Genomic DNA, 19,395 nt, shown 5'->3' with positions numbered 1-19,395 from the left:
ATAAAAAGGCTATACCAAAACAGGTGATAACATAGGAAATGTGAGGTTTTAAAATGAAGTTAGTGTTAACACATAGGAGTTGTTTCAAGGCAGCATTTAGCTATGATGAAATGTATACAGGAGTAATTGCTTATATGCTTAAACTTAATTGATTAAAGTGGTTGTTTTCTTTTAGAGTAGAGGAACTTGCAGCAGCGACAATTTGTGCACAGGATGTTGATGATCAGATAAGGGAAAAATAGAGCGAGCAACTGGACGTGAAAGCAGGGCTTAAAGAGTTTAAAGTGATGAGGAACGTTGAAGAATATACATAAATACAAGTCAATAAGTTAAGAGCATAATTAGGATCATGCTTTTGATTAAAGAGTCCCAAAAAGGATAAGTTAGGGAGATGCAGGAAAAGGTGTTTTGTTTCCTTTGCAGAAGATCGATCTCGGCGACCACAGGAGGGGCGAGGATCCTGGAGATCTCGAGGTTCGAGACCACCAGAGAAGGGTCTGCGTGAGGACACAATGTATTGTGACCTCTGGTGTTCCAGAGGTCATGAGAGGGAGTGTCGAGAAGGGAAATTATTTTACTGCTATTGTTAAATAATTGTCATCATTACCATTGCATTAATAATAAAATCTGGAGTTTATATTGCATTCAGGGGTTAAACAGTGTCTCTTTCAGAAAGACTGAGTTGCAGGCTGACAGGAAGTTGTATGCAGAAGTGAAAGCAGATAGTTATTTTGAGCCGCAGGCTAAGACGAGGCTTTAACAATGTAACAGATAGCTTTAAGAAGGCCTTAAGCAGTTATGACTATTTTATACACAATGCATATCTGTGCTTATTAAAGAGTTGGAGCTCGGTCAATTAATTGGGGGTCGGAAGCTTTGTTCGGCGCGATGTTCGGACAATCTATTGTGCAAGTGACTTGGAGCCATAGAAGGAATTGCAATACATGCTTACAAAACACTTATATATCAGATCATTTTATATTAAGGTTTTAGTAGAGGTTCTTGGTTAAAACATTTATTTAGTAGAAGACATACACATAGTCTCAGTGAGCTTCTGGTCTGGTAAAAGGTCAGAAGTGCAACAGGTGAATTGAGAAAGAGCATTTGAGGACGAGACACAGACAGTAGGTGAAGAGGTGACACAAAGAGCATGTGAGGTCGTGACACACACACATAGAGTTAAATTTATTTAGAGGAACCGTCCTTGTTGTCTCGGCAAGAAAGAGGAACAATTCATTTTAAGATAAGAACGGAAAGTACCAAGCCATGAAAATAGAAGATGATTTTCTAGGTGAAAAGTCATGATGATGTTGATCTGATCTATGTATAAAATGTACCGGTGACGCATGAAGGGGCGTCAGTAAACAAACCCTGATGCTATAAAATATCTGTTCATGCTTTGATTAAGTCGAAGACTACTTCCTGTCTGCGTACAGAGTTGTCTTCCCACACGTGTGTTCATTAAAATCATCGTTTGACTTCACCCGGCCGGATCGGTGTGGTTATTCTTCGATCACCTCTTGTACCCTTCCTCAATACTGAATCTTAACAATCATCTCCACCCAAATCAAAATCCCACACTCACGTCACCAAGGCCAGCTCTCCCATGTAAAAAAGGGAATATTTCAAAGCCTCCATGTACCAAAAGGTTTACAAGTCAACATCACAGCCTGTCTACTCATCACTGCTTTTGTTACATGTTGAAGTTCAGGGTCTGGCTACTGAGCTGGGGTTGGCATTTGCTCACTGCCTAATTTTGTTGTTCTGTCCTGGGATTTACTCACAATGTTGGAGCCACTCTCAGAACTACCTTTGGACTACATTGACTTAAAGGCACTTCCACTCAAAAATGTCATATTGCTTCCTTTTGCAACGGCAAAAACAACCAGTGATACGATTTATCTAGCCATACTTCCTGTCTGCAGTTTTGCCTCCAACTTCATCGTCATCTCTAAGGTTATCCAATCTACTTATCTACCTACACTGGAGCTACTGGCTATTTGCCTACTGCCATTTTCCAACGACAGCCATGGGCAAGTTCGCTTTGTCCTGTACACAAAAACCAGGAGAACATTTGGTTACCAGTGTAACCTGGTTCTCTGAAAACCAAGCAAGGTATCTCACCAAACTGCCCAACTTGCACATACATGAAGAATGCCTGATACTTGGCCAGTGGGCATTATGAAAGGGATCAGGGGACCCGTGTCCTGGAAGTGATTGGTTAGATTGGTGTCCACAAGGCACTTCCTATATTGAGATCTTTCAGATAATTAGGGTTACTCTGGTAACCAAACGTTCTCCTGGATCACTGTTTCAAGAGTGCTTCAAGTCTCAAGGCTCAAGAGAGCTCTGTTAAAGCCATCTACTAATTCCCTCATATGCCTGAAAACAAAGTGAGGTTGCGCTAGGAAGGATTTATATTGAGATCAAAGTGTAATACTGGTGACAGCTGAAGTGTAAACCTCCTGCATTACATTTCACTTCTAGTTAAGATATTTCAGAAACAGAGAAATCAATCTTGCCCCAAGTTTAATGCCACAGCATTATTACCACACAGATAGCTTGGAAAGATATATTTTTCTTTCTAATAGGCTGTAGAAGGATGTCACCTAACATTTGTGGTGAGAGATATTTTATCTTATAAATTGTGGAGAATAAAAATTACAAATTGGTGTAAGCTGAAAACAGGTTGTGTTTTCATACTTTAGGCAAACCATTTTTATATATAAAAAGCTTTTAACAGCATGCTGCTACAAGCCGCAAATTACATTTTTGAGTGTCTCAGAGTCTGCAATCATGTCAGATTATGGACACAGTAACCTATTCACCACAGATAACTACACATCATCTCGCCACTCATCTATAATCACAGTCAAGTCACTCTCATAGAAGGTGTCTTCCATACACAACCAAGATATGGTTATTCAGGTTATGTTACATGGCAAAAGCCAATCACAGGCCAGCAAATGGCCTGCACCATTATTCAGCATACAGACAACATAGGGTGTGTGCATCCACCAGTGGGAGGTAGGGGAAATAAGGGAGAGTGATGGAGTGGAGAGGGAGACATGAGAGGAGGAGAGGTATGCACCCTCCGCAAAGGGGAGAAAGGAAACTGTGTAGGTGGAGCAAATATGTGCTGGCATATCGGCGGGATGGCGTTGAAGATAAGATGGGATGTCAGAGGGGAAGATTTTTACTTACAGCAGATTCCTGACAGATGAAAGAGAGGTGGGAGGAAGTTTCAGCGTGCTCTCCTCCGGAGGGAGCGATATCCGTCCACAAAACCTGACATTGTCAAAGCAAAAAGCACCTCACACACAGAGACTAGTAAGACAGACAGAAGCAGGGTGTGTGTGCGTGTGGGATCTGGCTTTAACACATGTATGTTTGTGCTAACAGGAGGGAGAGATAGAAGCTGAGAGAGCGCGAGAGAAAGAGAGAGAGCCAAGAGATACAGAGATATTGTACAAGCTGACTGGCTGGTGTGAAAATGGGAGGGGGCCAAACTGTCCAATAGTGTAACAGATGAGCAGAGTGAAGAGGAGATGGCAACAAAGACAGATTTTTTTCCCCCTCCATTTCCTGCTCTCGGTGTCCCTTAACTCTTCTGCCTCTCTTTTTGATTGCGTGTGTAAGGATAATGAGAAATATCCAACAAGCCAAACTGTGAGACAGTCACTCATTGACATGAGGAGAGGCTCTCTTTTTGCATAGAGATGTGGAAGATGAGATGGGAGGACCAAAAATCGCCTGAACCCTGTTGGAAACTCTAATTTAGTTGGACATCAATTTAAAAGAGTGATGAAATGAATTATTAAATGCCATATAAAAGAGAATCAGAGGAAGGTGGGAGGTAGGACATCGTCTTTGTGAGTTATTTAAGAATCTAGAGAAACATAGTGGTGAAGATGGGAAGTAGCGTAAAGAATTTTGACAGGCAAACTGCTGCAGTGTTTCTTGTATGATCCCTATATGTATGGACAGAGCAGGCACCGTTTGCCTCAAAAGTGTGAGTGGAGTGCCTGTGTGCATGCGCCTGGGGGTTGGGACCGAGCTGTCTTCCCATGATTTTTGCTGCAGGAACACTATGTTGCCATGGAGACTGCATCCAGAGCAGCAGAACACGCAGATGGCTGCTCCCTCGCTTTCCCAAACCGTCCAGTTAGCTTTTCATCCCTGACATGAAATTCACAAAAGCTGCACCTTCTGAAATTAAAAGAAAAACCTCCAGGTATGGTTCAATAACTGAAAAATTACAATTTTTGCCAATTTGCATATAATGCATTCAAAGTGTAAATCACTGGTATGCTTTGTTGACGTTCATAATCAAGAACTAAAACAAGATCTTATAGTAAATATAGTGAAAAAGAGTTCATGTTTCACCATCGCTCACCTGTGGCAGAAAACCCAAATTCAGACCAGAATGCAGGGCTGAACAAAACGGTGAGCTTTATTTTAAAGCGGATGATAACGTCCATAAAAGGCAACTAAAGGGTAAATAATCCAGAGGCACTGAATTAACATTCACACACACAGACACACACTGAGGGGTAATCAGGGGGATGAGGCACAGGTGAAACTAATTAGGATAAATCCACAGGGGAAGTAAAAGGAAATGCAAAGCACTGGTGGCAAATGACTACCAAAATAAAACAGGATTTGAGGAATGATAACAGGTAAGGCAGTGAAAAAAAGCACAATATATATGTATATTTTAAGGAGATTTTAAAAAGTGTAAGCTTGTGTGAATTAAAAATAAAAAGGTATGTTTATAAATGTGTGCACATATGTAATTGATCTGTGATTACAGAAATTATTTCTCCTTTCTTTAAAAGCAGCTCCTATAACAGCACTTAAGTCCCCAACAAATTTGCCTAAGGGGACAGTAAAGTATGTTGTATCCTATCTCATTTCTCCAGGTTTGTTCCAAAGAACTGAACCACAATTAACTGAAAGCACCTTCAGCACACCTAGAGCTAATACTGGAAACAGTCAAAAGCCAGATGACCTAAGAGCTCTGACTGGGTTAGGAAGAATGAGCACGTCAGAAATCTACTGTGAGGCCGACCAGGGGCAGATCTAGAGGAATTCTTTTAGGGTGACACAAGGGTGGCATGGAAATCAGATGGGATGGCAAAATCAAAGCCATTTTGTCACACATATGCAGGTATTACATTCTGTAATATGTACTACACATGGTTAAAATACATCAACTGCAGCAGGTATACACATGTTTCATATAATCATAGTCTGTAGCTTTCTTATGGGTTTTAACCCAAATGACTAAACATTTCAGTTACACAAAAAAAATGTGACCTTGTTGAAATCTGAATTGCCCACGGTATTAATTCAAAATGTGCTCTTGCACAGTTATTGGTCTCAGTTGTAGCTATGCTCAAATTCCTAATGCCAGCTTATTTTGATTCATATGCAAAACTACTGTGGCACTAGGGGTGGCACATACCACCCCATGCCACCACAGTAGATCTGCCCCTGAGACAAACCATTTGGGGCTTTATTAACCAACAAAAAGGAAAGGGAATTCTACACTGTATTGGGAGCCAATGAAGTCCTTTCAGTACTATTTTTTAGTAGTGTTTTCTTTCTTTCTTTCTTTCTTTTGCCTCACAGCAACAAGAGGAATTGTGACATGTGGCATAAGTCTTTATGTGTACACATCAACAGGCATGCCTAGGGTCCCTTTTTATGTGGGGCAACACAATATTTTTATTCCTTGTCCCCCTAAACTACATCTTGAGCCAATGTCCCGCATTTTGACTGGTTGGCTCTGAAGAACATACACTTTTCTGAAGTCTGACTATTACCCAGAGTATATTAAGGGATGGCCTTTTATTATAGCCAGAAGAAGGTCGCCCTGTCTATTGCCATATTTATAAGGGAAAGTTACAAGTCACCAAAAAGTCACAACCTTTCCAGATTTTGTTAATATGATGAAAACTACCACATAGAAAATGAAACTATTATATTGTTATTTGGCTTTTTTGATAATTATTTTTCAGATTTGCACACAGGGAAAATAAGGTGTCAAGTCAATCAGTATGTGTGTGCCATAATTGGATAACAACAGCTAAAACTGTTGGTTATGGCTCAAAAAAGGCATACCACTTTATGGATACTCTAAAGTGAAGCCTAAAAGACAATCTAGGTCAATCTAGGCATGCATATCTTTATATTAAGCGAGAATTTCTGTGCAAAACTAATGTGATGGATACTTTAATAGACATGCAAAACATGTCCTCTCTGTCAATAGTGCTGCTTCTAAAATGAAATCAAAAATGACTGAAAGTAAATTTGCCTTTGAAGTTGCAATAAAAAATAAATTACCAGAGAAGATATTAATATTAATTGCATGCTCCAACACTGACATTTACCCAGTTAATCAATGAGCCCTGCACTGCTGGAGCTCCCTGATGCTAACACCCATCTCACCAGCGAACAGCCTAATGTGAGTAACCACTTTCAGCCCTGTGCAGGATTATTTATATGTGACTAATGGATATGACTGCTTTAGGTTACAGTGATGGCAACAAATGATGTATCAGAACAAAAAATATAGTGATGATAAAAATAAAAACAAAATGTGGTCAAAGGGGAAAACACACACATACACAAAATAAGTTGTTATATGAATTGTATGTACTTACCCGTCCATTTTGCAATGTACAGTCCGGCTGCTAATAAATGACAGCAGGTAAGTGTCCAAAATTATTTTCCACCTGGATGGAGAATAACCGGGATTAGCAACAAACCCGCATAACTCAAAGCAAACAAACCAAGCACCTTCGACATTACGTTTGAGCGATTCACCCACTCCTTTAGATTGTGTAGAGTTCAACAACACAATATGTCATGTGCACTTCACCATAGATTGCATTACTTTTGTCAAAAGCATGAATTTTAAAACTTTTATTTTGTGGATTCCTCTGTGGCTTGGCACCCTATGATTAACCTCGGATAAATTGCGCCATCTACTGAAAGATTTGGACCCTGCAACGCGTTCATATTTAATATGGATATCGATGAATTGTTTTATATGGTGGACGTACATGCTGTGCAAACCCCCCCAAAAAAACCCATAAGACCATAAACCGACAAAGTATCTTACATGAGATCTCAAATTTTGGTAAAATCAGAACAGCTATGGTGTAAATACTTTTGGTTTGAAAGTATTTACAAAGTAAAACACGTGTGATGATTTTGGTATGTGAGAAGCACGCTGAAACTTTCAATAAAGAAACTATTTCTCAGTGATTAATGAGATAAACGTTCGGCACGGATAGACAGGGAAATAAAATGCGCAGACATAACCGTCGACACACAGCCACATGAGCACTGGTGTCTGGCTGGCCATCGCAGAGACCTCGTGGCGCAACGGTAGCGCGTCTGACTCCAGATCAGAAGGTTGCGTGTTCAAATCACGTCGGGGTCATATCTATTTCTTCTTTCACACGCTTGCAATTTGCCTTAAATTTGCCAATTATAGCGGAACAACAATACAACCAAGGTGTCTTAACGCTGAACGTGTTAATTCCTTTAAGAATGCGTTTACGCTGACCGTCTACCGACAGTACCTCCACGCGAGTCCAGTTAATTTTATTAATCTGAGTTTTAAAAAATCTGAATGAACCATCATAACCTGTCAGAGTAACTTCACATCAGTTTAGCACCGCATTAAAATGTACACGTATGTGGTGATAGCCACGGAGGCTGAGGAATGGTCTTCAACCAGAAACACAGTCCTGTTTCCCCGTGGTTAGACACGAGAGCCGAAAAGCTTAACCATTCCTTTCCCCCTGTAAAGCAGAGGTGCATCACAGAGGATCCCTGACTTGAAGTCACATTAAAGGTTAAAGTCTAATGTGCTGTTCTGAAAACACGCTTGAGTTAATCACGAGTGGATTCTTAGTGGTTTTCCTGTCCAACCTCAAATCTAAATGGAGCACTTTGCAAACAGTCTAACTCCTCTAACTATTACTACACTAGACACACAAACAATTTTCAGCAGAATATATTAAAACAACACCTGTCCACAGACTAAAATCACTTTCCTATTATGTTGTAATACATTATATTAATATGTTTAGTGTTTATCTACCTTTTTGGTCCAAACTCCAGTCCCCACATTTAACAAAACAAACATCCAGGGTGGTCACCTTATTTGCTGGAAGTCTTGTGTTCCTTGGTTGTCCTCTACATTCCCTTTTAGTTTTCTGTGTTATGAAGACAATGACTCCCTCTCTCCTCTCAAATGTTCCTCTCTGCTTAAATGCTTCATCACAAAACAAGTTGAAAGTCTCCCTCCCTCTCTCACTTCTCAGTCCAAGTTTCCCCCTCCCCACCTCCTTTCTCATCTTTCACTGGGACACACTAAACTCCGAACACTTCATTAGCATGGCCCTGGTGAGAGTGCAGCTTGGCTAAGACAGCAGGTCACCTCTTGTCCTAGGGAGTTGACTCACATGAGACAGACTCACTGTGCTCAACAGTCTATCACAATGGTCCGATTGTACACTGGAGCGCTAGTTTTACATCAGACAGGCCAGTTGCTGCTTATGTACCGCTCCTTTAATTTCATCTCCACTTAATGTAGTAGCCTATGCTCTGAAAGTAAGCACCTCTGACAAAAAGAGCTTTTTACATGCTTATAGCCACAAATTTGTCAGACCAAGTAGTCCAAATCTTTCCAAAACTCCCTATTCACTCTACCCTTTAATTTGAAATGCCAGGCAACTGCAAATGTCCACACGGAGCACTTGCTGGTGGGAGGGATGGATGTGGGAGGCCAAAGAACAGTCAGAAAGGAGCTTGTATGAAGCAGTTTGTTCCAGGATGCATTATTATACTGTGAGCTCAAAATGGCTGTAAACAAACCCTGTAACCCAAGCAACAGCACTGAATGCCTCTTTTTATCCAAAATCTTATCTACTGCTGAGCAGAGACACCAGGACAGCATGAGGAGCTCAACAGCAATGTGTCCTCAGCAAAGGCTCATTTTAGTTACTACAGTCAGGAGTAGGGCCCCCAGGCAAGACCGTCCTATGTTTTTAATATGATAATAAGGTTGCAGAAAAGCTGGTTCATCTCAGGGCCAACGTAGAGACGGGCAACAGCTCACACTCTTACATGATCAAATACTCATGTCTTTTCTAAAGAAGTTGGCTTTTAAGTTGAGATTCAGTCTCCCAGAATGGAGGTAAGCTGCTTCTGCTCAGCTGAGAATCATTAAAGTGACGATTGGGAGTCAAAGAATTAAAACAATCATGGATTTCAAAATCCGTACCAATTTTCAGTAATATAAACTTTACTATGAAATTATCTGAGCATACAACTCTTTACTCTCTCCTTTTGCCAAATTTTTCCAAGTAACCTATATTTGAAAATGGAACAATAAAACTGGAAATTCTGTTTGTGGTGTGCGACCCCAGTATTTTTAGTGGCCCAAAAAATGGCCTACCCTATGAAACAGTTCTGGAGGAGCCCCTGACTACTGTGTGAACTAAAAGCATAATTGATATACCTCAAATCCAAGGCTTACTCATTAAGTAAAAAGGACTAAAGAAATAATAGATGAGGTCAAAGGCTAACTGGAAACTGAGCAGGTATCACCAAGATGAAGTTACCCTCAGTCAGACATCCAAGAAAGTCACAACAATAGCATATGAGACAACAATTTAATTTGAAAAGTTATTTACCATTTGAGTACAGCCAATATTACAGATAAAAATTTAAAAGGTAGAATGTCAGCCTTTATTTCATACAAAAAGGACAAAAAAGTGAGGAACCTGTTGCGATTTTTGAATGTGGTTAGTCTCAAAAATCAAAACCTTCAGTTCAAAGCAAGTCCATGTTTGCCTTGTTTCCACTGAAGGGTAAAACCATAACATAAAAAAGACACAGTTTTTAACAAAAAAGGCAAAGCTTGGTTTCCATCTCCAAAAAAAAAAAAAAAAAAAAAAAAAAAAAAAAAATCTTATATTAAGTACTTGAACCTTTGAAATTTTGCTCTTCCAAATCACTGGGTTTGCTTCTGCCTCCAATACGCCTGAAGAAGGATATAAATCCAGACGTGCTCACCTGCCCTTCTGCATTATTCCCAGCCTTACTAATTCCAGTTTCCTCTTTTGTTACACTTTCCGTCCTTGAGCCAGAGGAGAATGACCTTTGAGATGAGTGTTTCTGCAGCAGGTCTCCCAGTTGGAAGCCAGATGGAGGGGACTGCACAGCTTCATCAACAGAATGAGACCTGTAGGTGGTACCCTGCGACAAACCTCTCCGATTGGGGCATTCAGGAAGAAAACCAGAACCCCTAGATGGAGACATCTCACTGACAGATTTGGGTGCATCATTGCCCTCATCGCTCTTCCACACACCATCATCAAGGTTGTCGCCACCATATGTGGATGACAGCCTGCGTTGGTGGGCTGGTCTGTTTCTCTGGGGGCTGGTTTTCTGAGTGCAAGTAAAAGGGCTCAGGATAGTCCACGGGGAGCTCACATCCCCATTGCTGGCAAAGAAGTAGTCTCTGGTCCTAGGCCGAGGTGTTTTTGGAGTAGCAAGTGTGTCTTGCTCTCTCTGCAAACGACAAGGAGTACCTGAACCTCTCTCACAGTTGAGGCTTTTTGTGTTTTTTTGGTAGCAAAGCACATTCAGAGAGATCTTTTCCATCTTCTCGGCTTCTTTGTTTTCCAGTTTTGTCATGTCTTTATCCTCTTTTTGTGCTTGGAATGGTTTCTTATGACCATCTTGGTTAGAACGGGGACTTTGCTCAGATGTTTCTACTGATGAATCAGTCCGGGAAGAGCACTCCGAGGGTGACCCTTCGATTGGGGGCAGTGCATTCTTTCTGCATCTGGCCAAACCTTCTGGGACTGTAGACAGAAAGTTGTGCAGGGCCGACTCCAGGCTTGACGACTCACCATTGGGTCCTGATGCTGTGGATCGGCGTTTGGGTGCTATACGCATGCTCTCCTTCCGCTTGTGCCGCCGCTCTGCTTCCTCTCGCTCTCGGTTTTCCTAAAGCAGTGAAGAGAGAGGGTATATTTAGGAAGATACAACTCAGCAGCTTAATGCAAAGAGTGCAAGAGCACAATTTTGCATGTCAAGGCAATTCAAAGTTCTCAACATTAAACCCTCAGGTTTAAAATTTGAAAATTACAATACACCTTTAAAATCAAAGTTTTATTTATTGCCCTGATGAATCTTCATTGGTTAATATTTTTATTGCACAAAATTACATTCTTACCTGCACAGCTGTGTCAAACCTCTTGCAAAATGAGTGAAAAATAGAGCAGCACTCCTCTAATTTAAAGGTAGATGGGTCTTCACAGAAATATTCAGCAACAGCATTGCTCACAGATTTTAACTCCTGGAGAGAGGACTCCACTTCTGCAAGCTTGGCCTCAGCCCTCTAAGAAGTTATTCAGAGATTTTATACATTACAAAATAGTCAATCTTAAATTGAGCCATTTAAAAAAGTAAAATAAGAAGAGAAATCTTTACAATTAAAAACGTCTCCATTTGTTGTATGAGGCCAGGATGTCTGCTGCTGTACAATTTCACTTCTTTGATCTTCTTGACTTCCCTCTCAAAATCTGAGATGACCTCTTCTTTACAAATCCTTTGGTAGCATTTGCACATTTGTGGAAAAAAAGTGACATCGTCAGTGCAGAACTATTCACCAATTTTCTATAAACAAACGATGTGACAGCAATTAAACTGACAATGAAATGACAGGATATGAAGTGATAACCACCTTGATGCCATCCCAATATGTTCAAGCTGGTTGGGAAAGGTCAGTAACTCAGAATCAATGTATTCTGCTTGCTGTGGGTGAGAGATAAGGAGTAAGAAACAAAAATAATGCTGCGGGATAAATCTGTTAAATAACTGTTTAGATCTGAGGATGACAGAACATCAGTCAACTGGGCTGACTAGTGAGAGTTAAAGGCTTTTTAGATAAGCAAAAGATCTTCCCAAAATTCATTCATTGTGATTTAATCAAAATGTGAATCCCTCCATTTCCAGGATCCTCCTCACCTTGGCAACGTAGTGCATGAGGTTCATGCCTGGCTTGTTGGCCTTTGTGTCTGCCAGCTTAAGCAGAGAGGTCATCCTAAAGCCAATAACATTGGAATTGTGACCACCCTAAATAATAAATGAACAATAAGTAAAATAGCTATGAAGACCTGGGGGGAAAAAAAATAAACATACATATACATATGTGTAAAAGTGTAGAAAAATACCAACAGCGTTCATGTAGTTCCCGGCTTTTAATACCAGCCGAATGACCGAGTGGAGGTCATCACAGTCCAACAGTTCTGAGAAAATAATGGGGAAGAAAACTTAATTTATCCATCAAAATAGACAGGTTGTGTAATTCTAGTAGAACTTGATAAGTCAGCTCAATGTGTGTAAAGTATTACCATTAGCTGCTTTGGACATGACGCCAATTGAGTTCTTCACCTCCTCCATTAGAGGAAAAAATTCCTCCCTTAGCACCATCATTTTCAACCGTTCCTCATAGCTAAAGCCAAGAAACAAATAACTGCATTAGCTGTTGTAATTTTGTTTTTCTAAACCCATTATTGAGTGTGGAGAAACATTTTAAAGGGAACACTTCAAAATTAGACATATGGAAAATTGGCAGAATTATAAAACGACATCATACAAAAGACAAACAATCCGGTTTATGTTTAAACTGTCAGCACGACTATGAATCAAAGAGCTGGTATGTGGCAAAATGTTAAATATTTCAAACAAAGCTTATCTGAGATCTCAAGCAACATTTCTTTAATATGCAGTCAAATATTTCACAAATGTGTGAGTTACACCACCCCAAAAAGGACAAAAATAAATAAATACTGAAAACCCTGCTTTAGAAAACTCCATACGCACCCTGGTACTTTGACCAGCTGGACCATAAACTTGTCAGCCTCAGCCAAAACAGAAAGGTTTCCACTGAACGACATCAGCAGTTTGACCTGTGCAATCACACGAGTGTCAGTAAACAAGGATAATATTCATGCCAGTTGGAGATATTACAAGAAAATTATTTGGAATGGCCAAATAAAATGCATCTGATAATGAACATACTGTCACAAAATTATATTTTAATAAAATTAACAGCCTCAAAGAAAAACATTTATATTTCAGAAGGCTACTCAGTCTGGCATTACTCATGTAAAAATACTTTAAATAATCATTAAGTTATTATGCACAGATGACCAAAGCTAAAAAAAACAAAAAAGGGAAGCAATGGTGGGAGCTGCTGTTACCTCACTTTCCTCTGGCAGCAGCTTACAAAGCTCTTTCAACTTCCCATTTCCAAACCGGAGCCAGTTCCCTTGATAAATGTCCTGCACAATTTCTGTCACAGGCCTGTGGAGGGAGACAAAAAGTCAGCAGTGACAAGACTGACTCAGTTCTTGCCATATCGGCGTGACCTATTAAATACAGTGCTGTAGAGTTATCGCAGTTTTCCATTTTCCATGCTGCCACTAGTTTACATTTATCTCAAGACAACGTGAAAACCGCAAAGACTCGCTTCCCTCAGTTATCCACACTGCTGGTGAGAAGTTTCTTCTACAGTAGCACTGGTTGTAAACCCTTCAAGTGTAACCAAGAGACACAGTTAGGCCCATAAATATTTGGACATTGACAGATTTTCAGCCTCGTCACATCATTAAGGTTTTAAAAACTAAAGCTGAAAAAATAAACAAATAAACAGCCAACAATGTAGTTCAAATATAAAGACTAAGGTTTTGGGGGGACAAGACTGGATGTCTGACACTGAGAATCATCTGCCTTTGACAGTCTGCATTATAATACCTGTAACTAATTTTCCTAAATCTTGGTAAATAAAATATTAACAGTTAAACTAACAAAAACTAAACATTTTTAAACCATAGAAAAACTTAACCAAACCCCCCAGTCTGGAAACCAACTGAAACTAAAAACCAATGAGAAGGAAAGGAGAAGAAAAAAAATACATAATAATAAATAAAGCACTATGTGAGCAAAGTGCACACTTAGCTTAAATTCAAGAGTTTGACAAAGATAATGATGGCAGGGGAGCACCAATGTTAACCATTTTGGATGATTCACTTCCATCCATACAAACATTTATGCACAATTTAGGAGTAAAAATAAAAATTGTTCAAATACTTCAGGTCCTAACAGTAGACCATAACTGATAGAAATACTAAAACTGTGAATTCAGGAAGATTTGTAGTCAAAAGGTTGTATGTAACAAATTTCTGATTTTACAGCGAGCTTAATAGTATACGTGCAATAGCAGTAAATGACAACATACAAATAGCTTTATGAAGTCACTACCAGACAAAAGCAGAAACCCTTTTAATTTGACTGAGATGGTAACGCTGACGACATTACAGCATTTAGCTGCCGACAGACATTGAGCGGTAATTTGTTATTCAAAGTGAGAGCCAATTGAACTTTGGACTGAAGGTGACAACCATCTTGATATGAAGCAAACTGACACCAACTGCTAGCCAGAGTGATAATTTCAGAAACAAAGGTACACGTGCAAAAACAAAAGGCAACTCATCACTGCTCAGAGGGCCCCAAAAAAAATCAGCTGTCACACAATGACACAGCTCACCCAGCAACACAGACCAGAAACTTAATGAGTTGTTAAAGAGGAACTGTGTGAAGGCAAATACGATGATAATCCCTCATAGCAAACACATCGAGCATGTTCCATCATCTCTGTTGAGCCTCACTTACTTTGCAGTATGCTTCCCTCCAATTTAGATATGAAAGTGTGTCATAAAAGTTTTTAAAAAGGCATTGCCCTTACTGTTAGTGCTAACATCTTTCATTGAAGGTTACATTTTATTTCCATTTATTTACATATGGTTAACTAAGATAAAGAGCTTGTCAGCTGGAAGATGATTAGCATAGCGGAAGTGACTCATGCGTCAAGATCCGCATTTCTGACTGCGTTTGATGTTAAAAGCACTGCCCCGACCACCGCTTCCTGTAGTTACTCAATTTAAAAGACAATTTAGTTCTTGTTGTGTTATCGTCTTCAAATGGTGCACTGCAATGCTCTTTCACTGCCATTTTAATCATGTTCTTTTACTTTTAAGCAGTTCTTTTCATCACTGGTATCATGTGTCGCTACACTTCAGCAGCATCATTACCTCTTAAAATGCCTCAGGAAGATTCCGATATTCATACTTCTTTTGGAGTCGAGAATTGTGACCTAAAGACAACAACGTCACACACAAATGTAAAAACAAAATACATATTCAGATAAGAGGAAAAGTGGATAATCTATACAAGGCAAAATAGTTTTGGAGGAAGCTGAAATGCTTTCAGAACAGTTTCACTTCTGCCCTCAGGACTTGATTAGCTGGAACTTTTCTAAAATTACTTCCCATGTCTGTTAATCACTTCCCTTGCTTGTTCCTTCTGTGTTTTGTGGCCATAATAATTTAGAGCATCTGCATCAGGTACAATGAACCCTTTACCTGAGGCTCCTGTGGAAGGTGATCCGTGCCATCACATTTCTTCAGGTTTGTTGAAGTGCACAGTGAGGCCCGTTTGTCTACGTGACTGAACAATTCCTCCATGCTCCGAATATCAAGCACCAGGTCCCTCTGGGGCCGACTAGATGTCCACACATTCAGTTTGCCCAGGACACGCTGGCTGGGAATAGTATCCCAGTTCAGCTTTTTCATGGAACGTCTCTGAATGTTGCGAGACCCGAAAGAAGAGGAATGGACAGGTGGGGGAGGTGGCGGTGGGGGTGGTGGGGGAGGGGGCGGTGGGGGTACTGGAGATACAGTTGTAACATGCATGGCAGGAGGCTCAGAAGGCGCTGACAGAGGAAGAGAAGACGAGTCTGGAGGTGAACAGTTGGGAAGAGAAGCCGATTTAAAAATCAGCACTCCCTCCATCTGTTTGTCTCTAAGCCAGAGATGATGGAAGTGTCCAGCAGCAGACAACTCAGACCTGATGGAAAATATAATTCCATATATGAGAGAGAGAGAGTCAATTGGTGATTCAGCAAAATATCAAAGAAATTCTGTCCAATTAACCTTTGCTTCATGTATAAAATATTGTCCTTAATTATCCAACTAACTCACTAACACCAAATATCAGTAGGCAAAAGCGGAGTATTTCTCATTTAAAATAAAGAAAAAAGCAGAAGATGCAACAGATCTAACGGTAATTAACTATAATGCTTACCTGGTAGTGGCATATGGTCATTCAGCCGTCGAATATAAAAGTTGTCACAAGCGAAAAGCCACTCTGACAATTTCCAGAGTCGCACTTGGCAACTAAGCGACCAAAGTAAGCTGCCAACAGCTTGCCGTTAACACGTCAGACTAACTCTTCGTCACAAAAGGCAGCTTGATGAAAGAGAGAGGCACTGTAACGGGACACTACATTATGTGAAAAACAAACAAAAGAAATCATTAATTTAACTCACCTTTTGCTTTTAAAACGTCGCTGTTAAACAAATCCTCTGACGTGATCCTGCCGCGTGCTCGGACATACTCAGCAGTGTGTATCACGAACAGCTGTCCCAGGTGCAGGTGTTTCCACCAATTAAAATTCAACTCATTTTCCCCCCACAGTAGGGAACGCCCTTCCGTGGAGAGGCGAGAGAAGATGGGTAGCCGAATTGCTTCAAACGCCAAGAAGAACTGTATTAAAACAGGTTAAGTGCATTTATTAAACATGTTTTTTTCCCATTAGGCATTACGTAGGTGGTCAGGAGAAAACAGCTGCTTGTTAATGCTTTTACAAACCAACCAATGTTAGATAACCAAATCACCACCATCAAAGCTAATTCAAAAAATACATTAATGATGTTGAATTCAATGAAAGTCGCAGTTAACTTATTTATGGACGTACATGTTTATAAGCCATCCCTTTCATTTTTACTCACCGTGATTTTTTTTTTTTTTTTTTTTAAATACTTTGTTTTAAAATCGTCACTCCGTTTTGACCTCGTTCCTTTGCTGAACGCAGGCAGTCTGACAAACAGCAGTCACAGGTGCGGGAAGCTCCTCCACCAATCAAATACAAGCCGATTTCCATGTGGGAACGCCCACTGTGAATAGGTAAAGGAGATTGGTAGGAGTTGGTGATCAACAAGGCCAGACTATTTCTAACAGTAAGGTTAATTGAAGGATGTGTTTGTTATATACATTGACATCATGAATGATATACAGTACTGTTCAAATGTCTTGAGCCACCCCTTATTTCTTTATATTTTACTTCTAAGGAGCCGGACTTTCTTCAGATGTTTTAAAAGGAACTTGACAAAACGTTTTCCAGACTTTCTGAAGGTTTTTCAAAGTTTTGTTTTAGACATTGGCTGCTTTTTCATTCATATTCAGTCCAGTTCTTTTTAAGCCACTTAACACTGACCTCTGTATCATTCAAGCATTAAAAAGGGACCAAACCAAGGGATAACGTTGTCTACACCACAGATGTCAACCCACTTTGATCTTATGTGGGCTGGACGAGTGAAATCCCCCTTTCTGTAAGTATACATAATTTTAACTAACCATCTAATCAATCAATACTATAAGAAAAAGAAGCACAATTCAGACAGAATGTCTGACTTTTTCCACATGACAAAAAAAATGATACTGTAGTAACGAGTCTGTCAGCTTGACTCTTTTGGCTTAAATTGGAAATGTGTAAAACATCACTTAATGACTTTGGTGTAGTATGAACAGTCATGGTCTTTATCAGTAGGAAAAACAGTAGAACTTGTAACAGTTAAGTCCTCTTTCACATTTTCCAAAATCATCTAAATTGGAGCATTTGCTGGGCCCATTCTAGCCAAGCCTTAACAGAACACTTGGCAAATAATGATTTTTAAAATGTACTCTGTACACTTTACTAGCAGTTGGTCACAAAAGCACATTTATTCTGTTCTTTAGACGAATCTACAAAAAAAACCACCAAAATTAACAGTTTTACACATAAAACTGGGACTAAAAAAACCCATTAAGAGTTATGAACCAAAAACTTGACCTATATCATGGTGTGCAGTGTGTTCTTTAAAAAAAAAAAAAGAAACAAACAAGTGTCATCTCTTTAAAAAAAAAAAGATTATATATTATGTATAAAAAAATAATAATTCAAGCTCAGGTCCTCTACCAGAAGCCTGGGAGCTTCAGGGTCCTGTGCAACATCCCACAGGAGCTGCAAGATACATCTGGCCCTTTAGTGCCCTCTGCCAAAGCCTCATCAGAAATGGTGTCAGTGGAAGGGTGCCTGTAATTCTTTGGGTAACTTTCAATAATTTGCTGTACCCATCTCCACATTTCTATCAAAATATAGAGAAATGATAGGTGGATCAAGACTTGCACAGTAGTTTAGGTAACTCTGAGAAAGAATCCAACTGTAGAGCAATTTGAACAAATGATGGTTAAGGTACTTCCTGAATACCTGGTTATTAAAGTTTATTCAGCCGATTCCAGAGTTACTTCTTCATCTACTTTCAGGAAGTAAACAAATGCACACACACTCTTAGTGCAACACAAAACAGAATAAAATGAAGACAAAGCTTTTGAAAATGTGTACTTTTAATTTCAGTTCCCTTGGGGTGGGGTAGGACTGTTCAGGTGTGAGTGAGGAATGAAGGCAAAATATCACATCAATCCATGACACCACTTCATTTATCATCATAAATATTTTGTCTGCAATCATCCATACAGTACAATACACCAGCTCAGCCTAGAAAACATTGATTGTACACAAATAAAACATCTCATTTTATAAATCTTGATCTTTCTCGACAACAATCTAGAGGACTAGCGAGGCTGCTAGTAAAAGTTACTTCAAATGTTTTCCACTTTTCACACAGTTGGTGTTTTTTCCCCAAACTTAGGGGAGGATTTACCACAGTGAAACAAAACCAAATCCTATTGCCATTCAGTCTGGTGTAAGGGTTAGGAATATCAAAAGGACAGCTTTTGGAAAAGAGGAGTCACATCTTGTTAATATTGCTTCGTGATGGTCAAACAGACCAGCAGCTGGCCAGTGAAACTGCAGTTTTAGCCACGAGAAAGGCCAGGGTCATGCTGAACGACTTCTTTAGCCAAAACTCATAAAATTCAGGGGGGAATAAAAAACAAAAAAAACCAGAAGCCAAACAAACTTTAGAATTTCACCATTTGCTTTTCTAAGCTGTCTTTACGAGTACACATTTAAAGTGAAATGTTGTGGATTTTGCTTCAGTCGTTTCCAAAATTGAAATCAACAGACGTAGTCCATGCGAGCTAGCGCGCAGAAGGCAAAGAGCACAACATCAGTGAGAGCGCACATATCTGCACCTATACTTTGCTGTCTGTCATGCAAATGCAGGGACAAGAAGCTAGA

General features: G+C 39.8%; 2 protein-coding genes and 1 non-coding gene across 9 annotated transcripts in view; 1 reads left to right on the top strand and 2 right to left on the bottom strand.

Moving 5' to 3' along the window:
* trim3b (tripartite motif containing 3b) overlaps nucleotides 1–8,261 on the bottom strand; it is a 43,821-nt gene extending 35,560 nt beyond the window's left edge. For 2 of the 6 annotated variants that reach the window (XM_086308852.1, XM_086308859.1), the window contains exon 1: nucleotides 3,205–3,379. The gene's annotated coding sequence lies outside the window, so the exon portion shown is untranslated. Of the gene's footprint in view, nucleotides 1–3,204; nucleotides 3,380–6,668; nucleotides 6,741–8,119 lie in introns of those variants that run through there. The other 4 variants (XM_086308853.1, XM_086308855.1, XM_086308856.1 and 1 more) reach the window with 4 other exon arrangements.
* On the top strand, nucleotides 7,382–7,453 carry trnaw-cca (transfer RNA tryptophan (anticodon CCA)). The gene has a single exon. It is a non-coding gene; the product is annotated as a tRNA-Trp (tRNA).
* A 1,420-nt stretch (nucleotides 8,262–9,681) lies between the features above and the next one.
* fhdc3 (FH2 domain containing 3) lies at nucleotides 9,682–16,683 on the bottom strand. 2 transcript variants are annotated; one of them, XM_086308850.1, is made up of 13 exons: nucleotides 16,484–16,683; nucleotides 16,240–16,403; nucleotides 15,519–16,002; nucleotides 15,189–15,250; nucleotides 13,299–13,401; nucleotides 12,919–13,004; nucleotides 12,447–12,547; nucleotides 12,271–12,341; nucleotides 12,061–12,168; nucleotides 11,777–11,847; nucleotides 11,524–11,641; nucleotides 11,267–11,431; nucleotides 9,682–11,037 (listed from the first exon to the last, which is right to left on the bottom strand). In XM_086308850.1, the coding sequence occupies exons 3-13, from the start codon at nucleotides 15,945–15,947 to the stop codon at nucleotides 10,000–10,002; spliced, it is 2,352 nt and encodes a 783-aa protein (XP_086164976.1). In that variant the 5' UTR covers nucleotides 15,948–16,002; nucleotides 16,240–16,403; nucleotides 16,484–16,683; the 3' UTR covers nucleotides 9,682–9,999. The 2 variants fall into 2 exon arrangements, with proteins under 2 accessions (XP_086164976.1, XP_086164977.1); XM_086308851.1 differs by having other exon boundaries at nucleotides 16,240–16,436; nucleotides 16,552–16,663.
* Between the last annotated feature and the right edge of the window lie 2,712 nt (nucleotides 16,684–19,395).

Source organism: Aulonocara sp. 'chitande type north' Nkhata Bay, linkage group LG10 (assembly GCF_057382095.1).
Source record: "Aulonocara sp. 'chitande type north' Nkhata Bay isolate Kocher_YH1m ecotype deep benthic linkage group LG10, A_spYH_male_GT1.1, whole genome shotgun sequence".
Classification (NCBI taxonomy): domain Eukaryota; kingdom Metazoa; phylum Chordata; class Actinopteri; order Cichliformes; family Cichlidae; genus Aulonocara; species Aulonocara sp. 'chitande type north' Nkhata Bay.
Note: the sequence above shows the minus strand (reverse complement) of the source record. Positions and strands in the feature narration are given on the sequence as shown.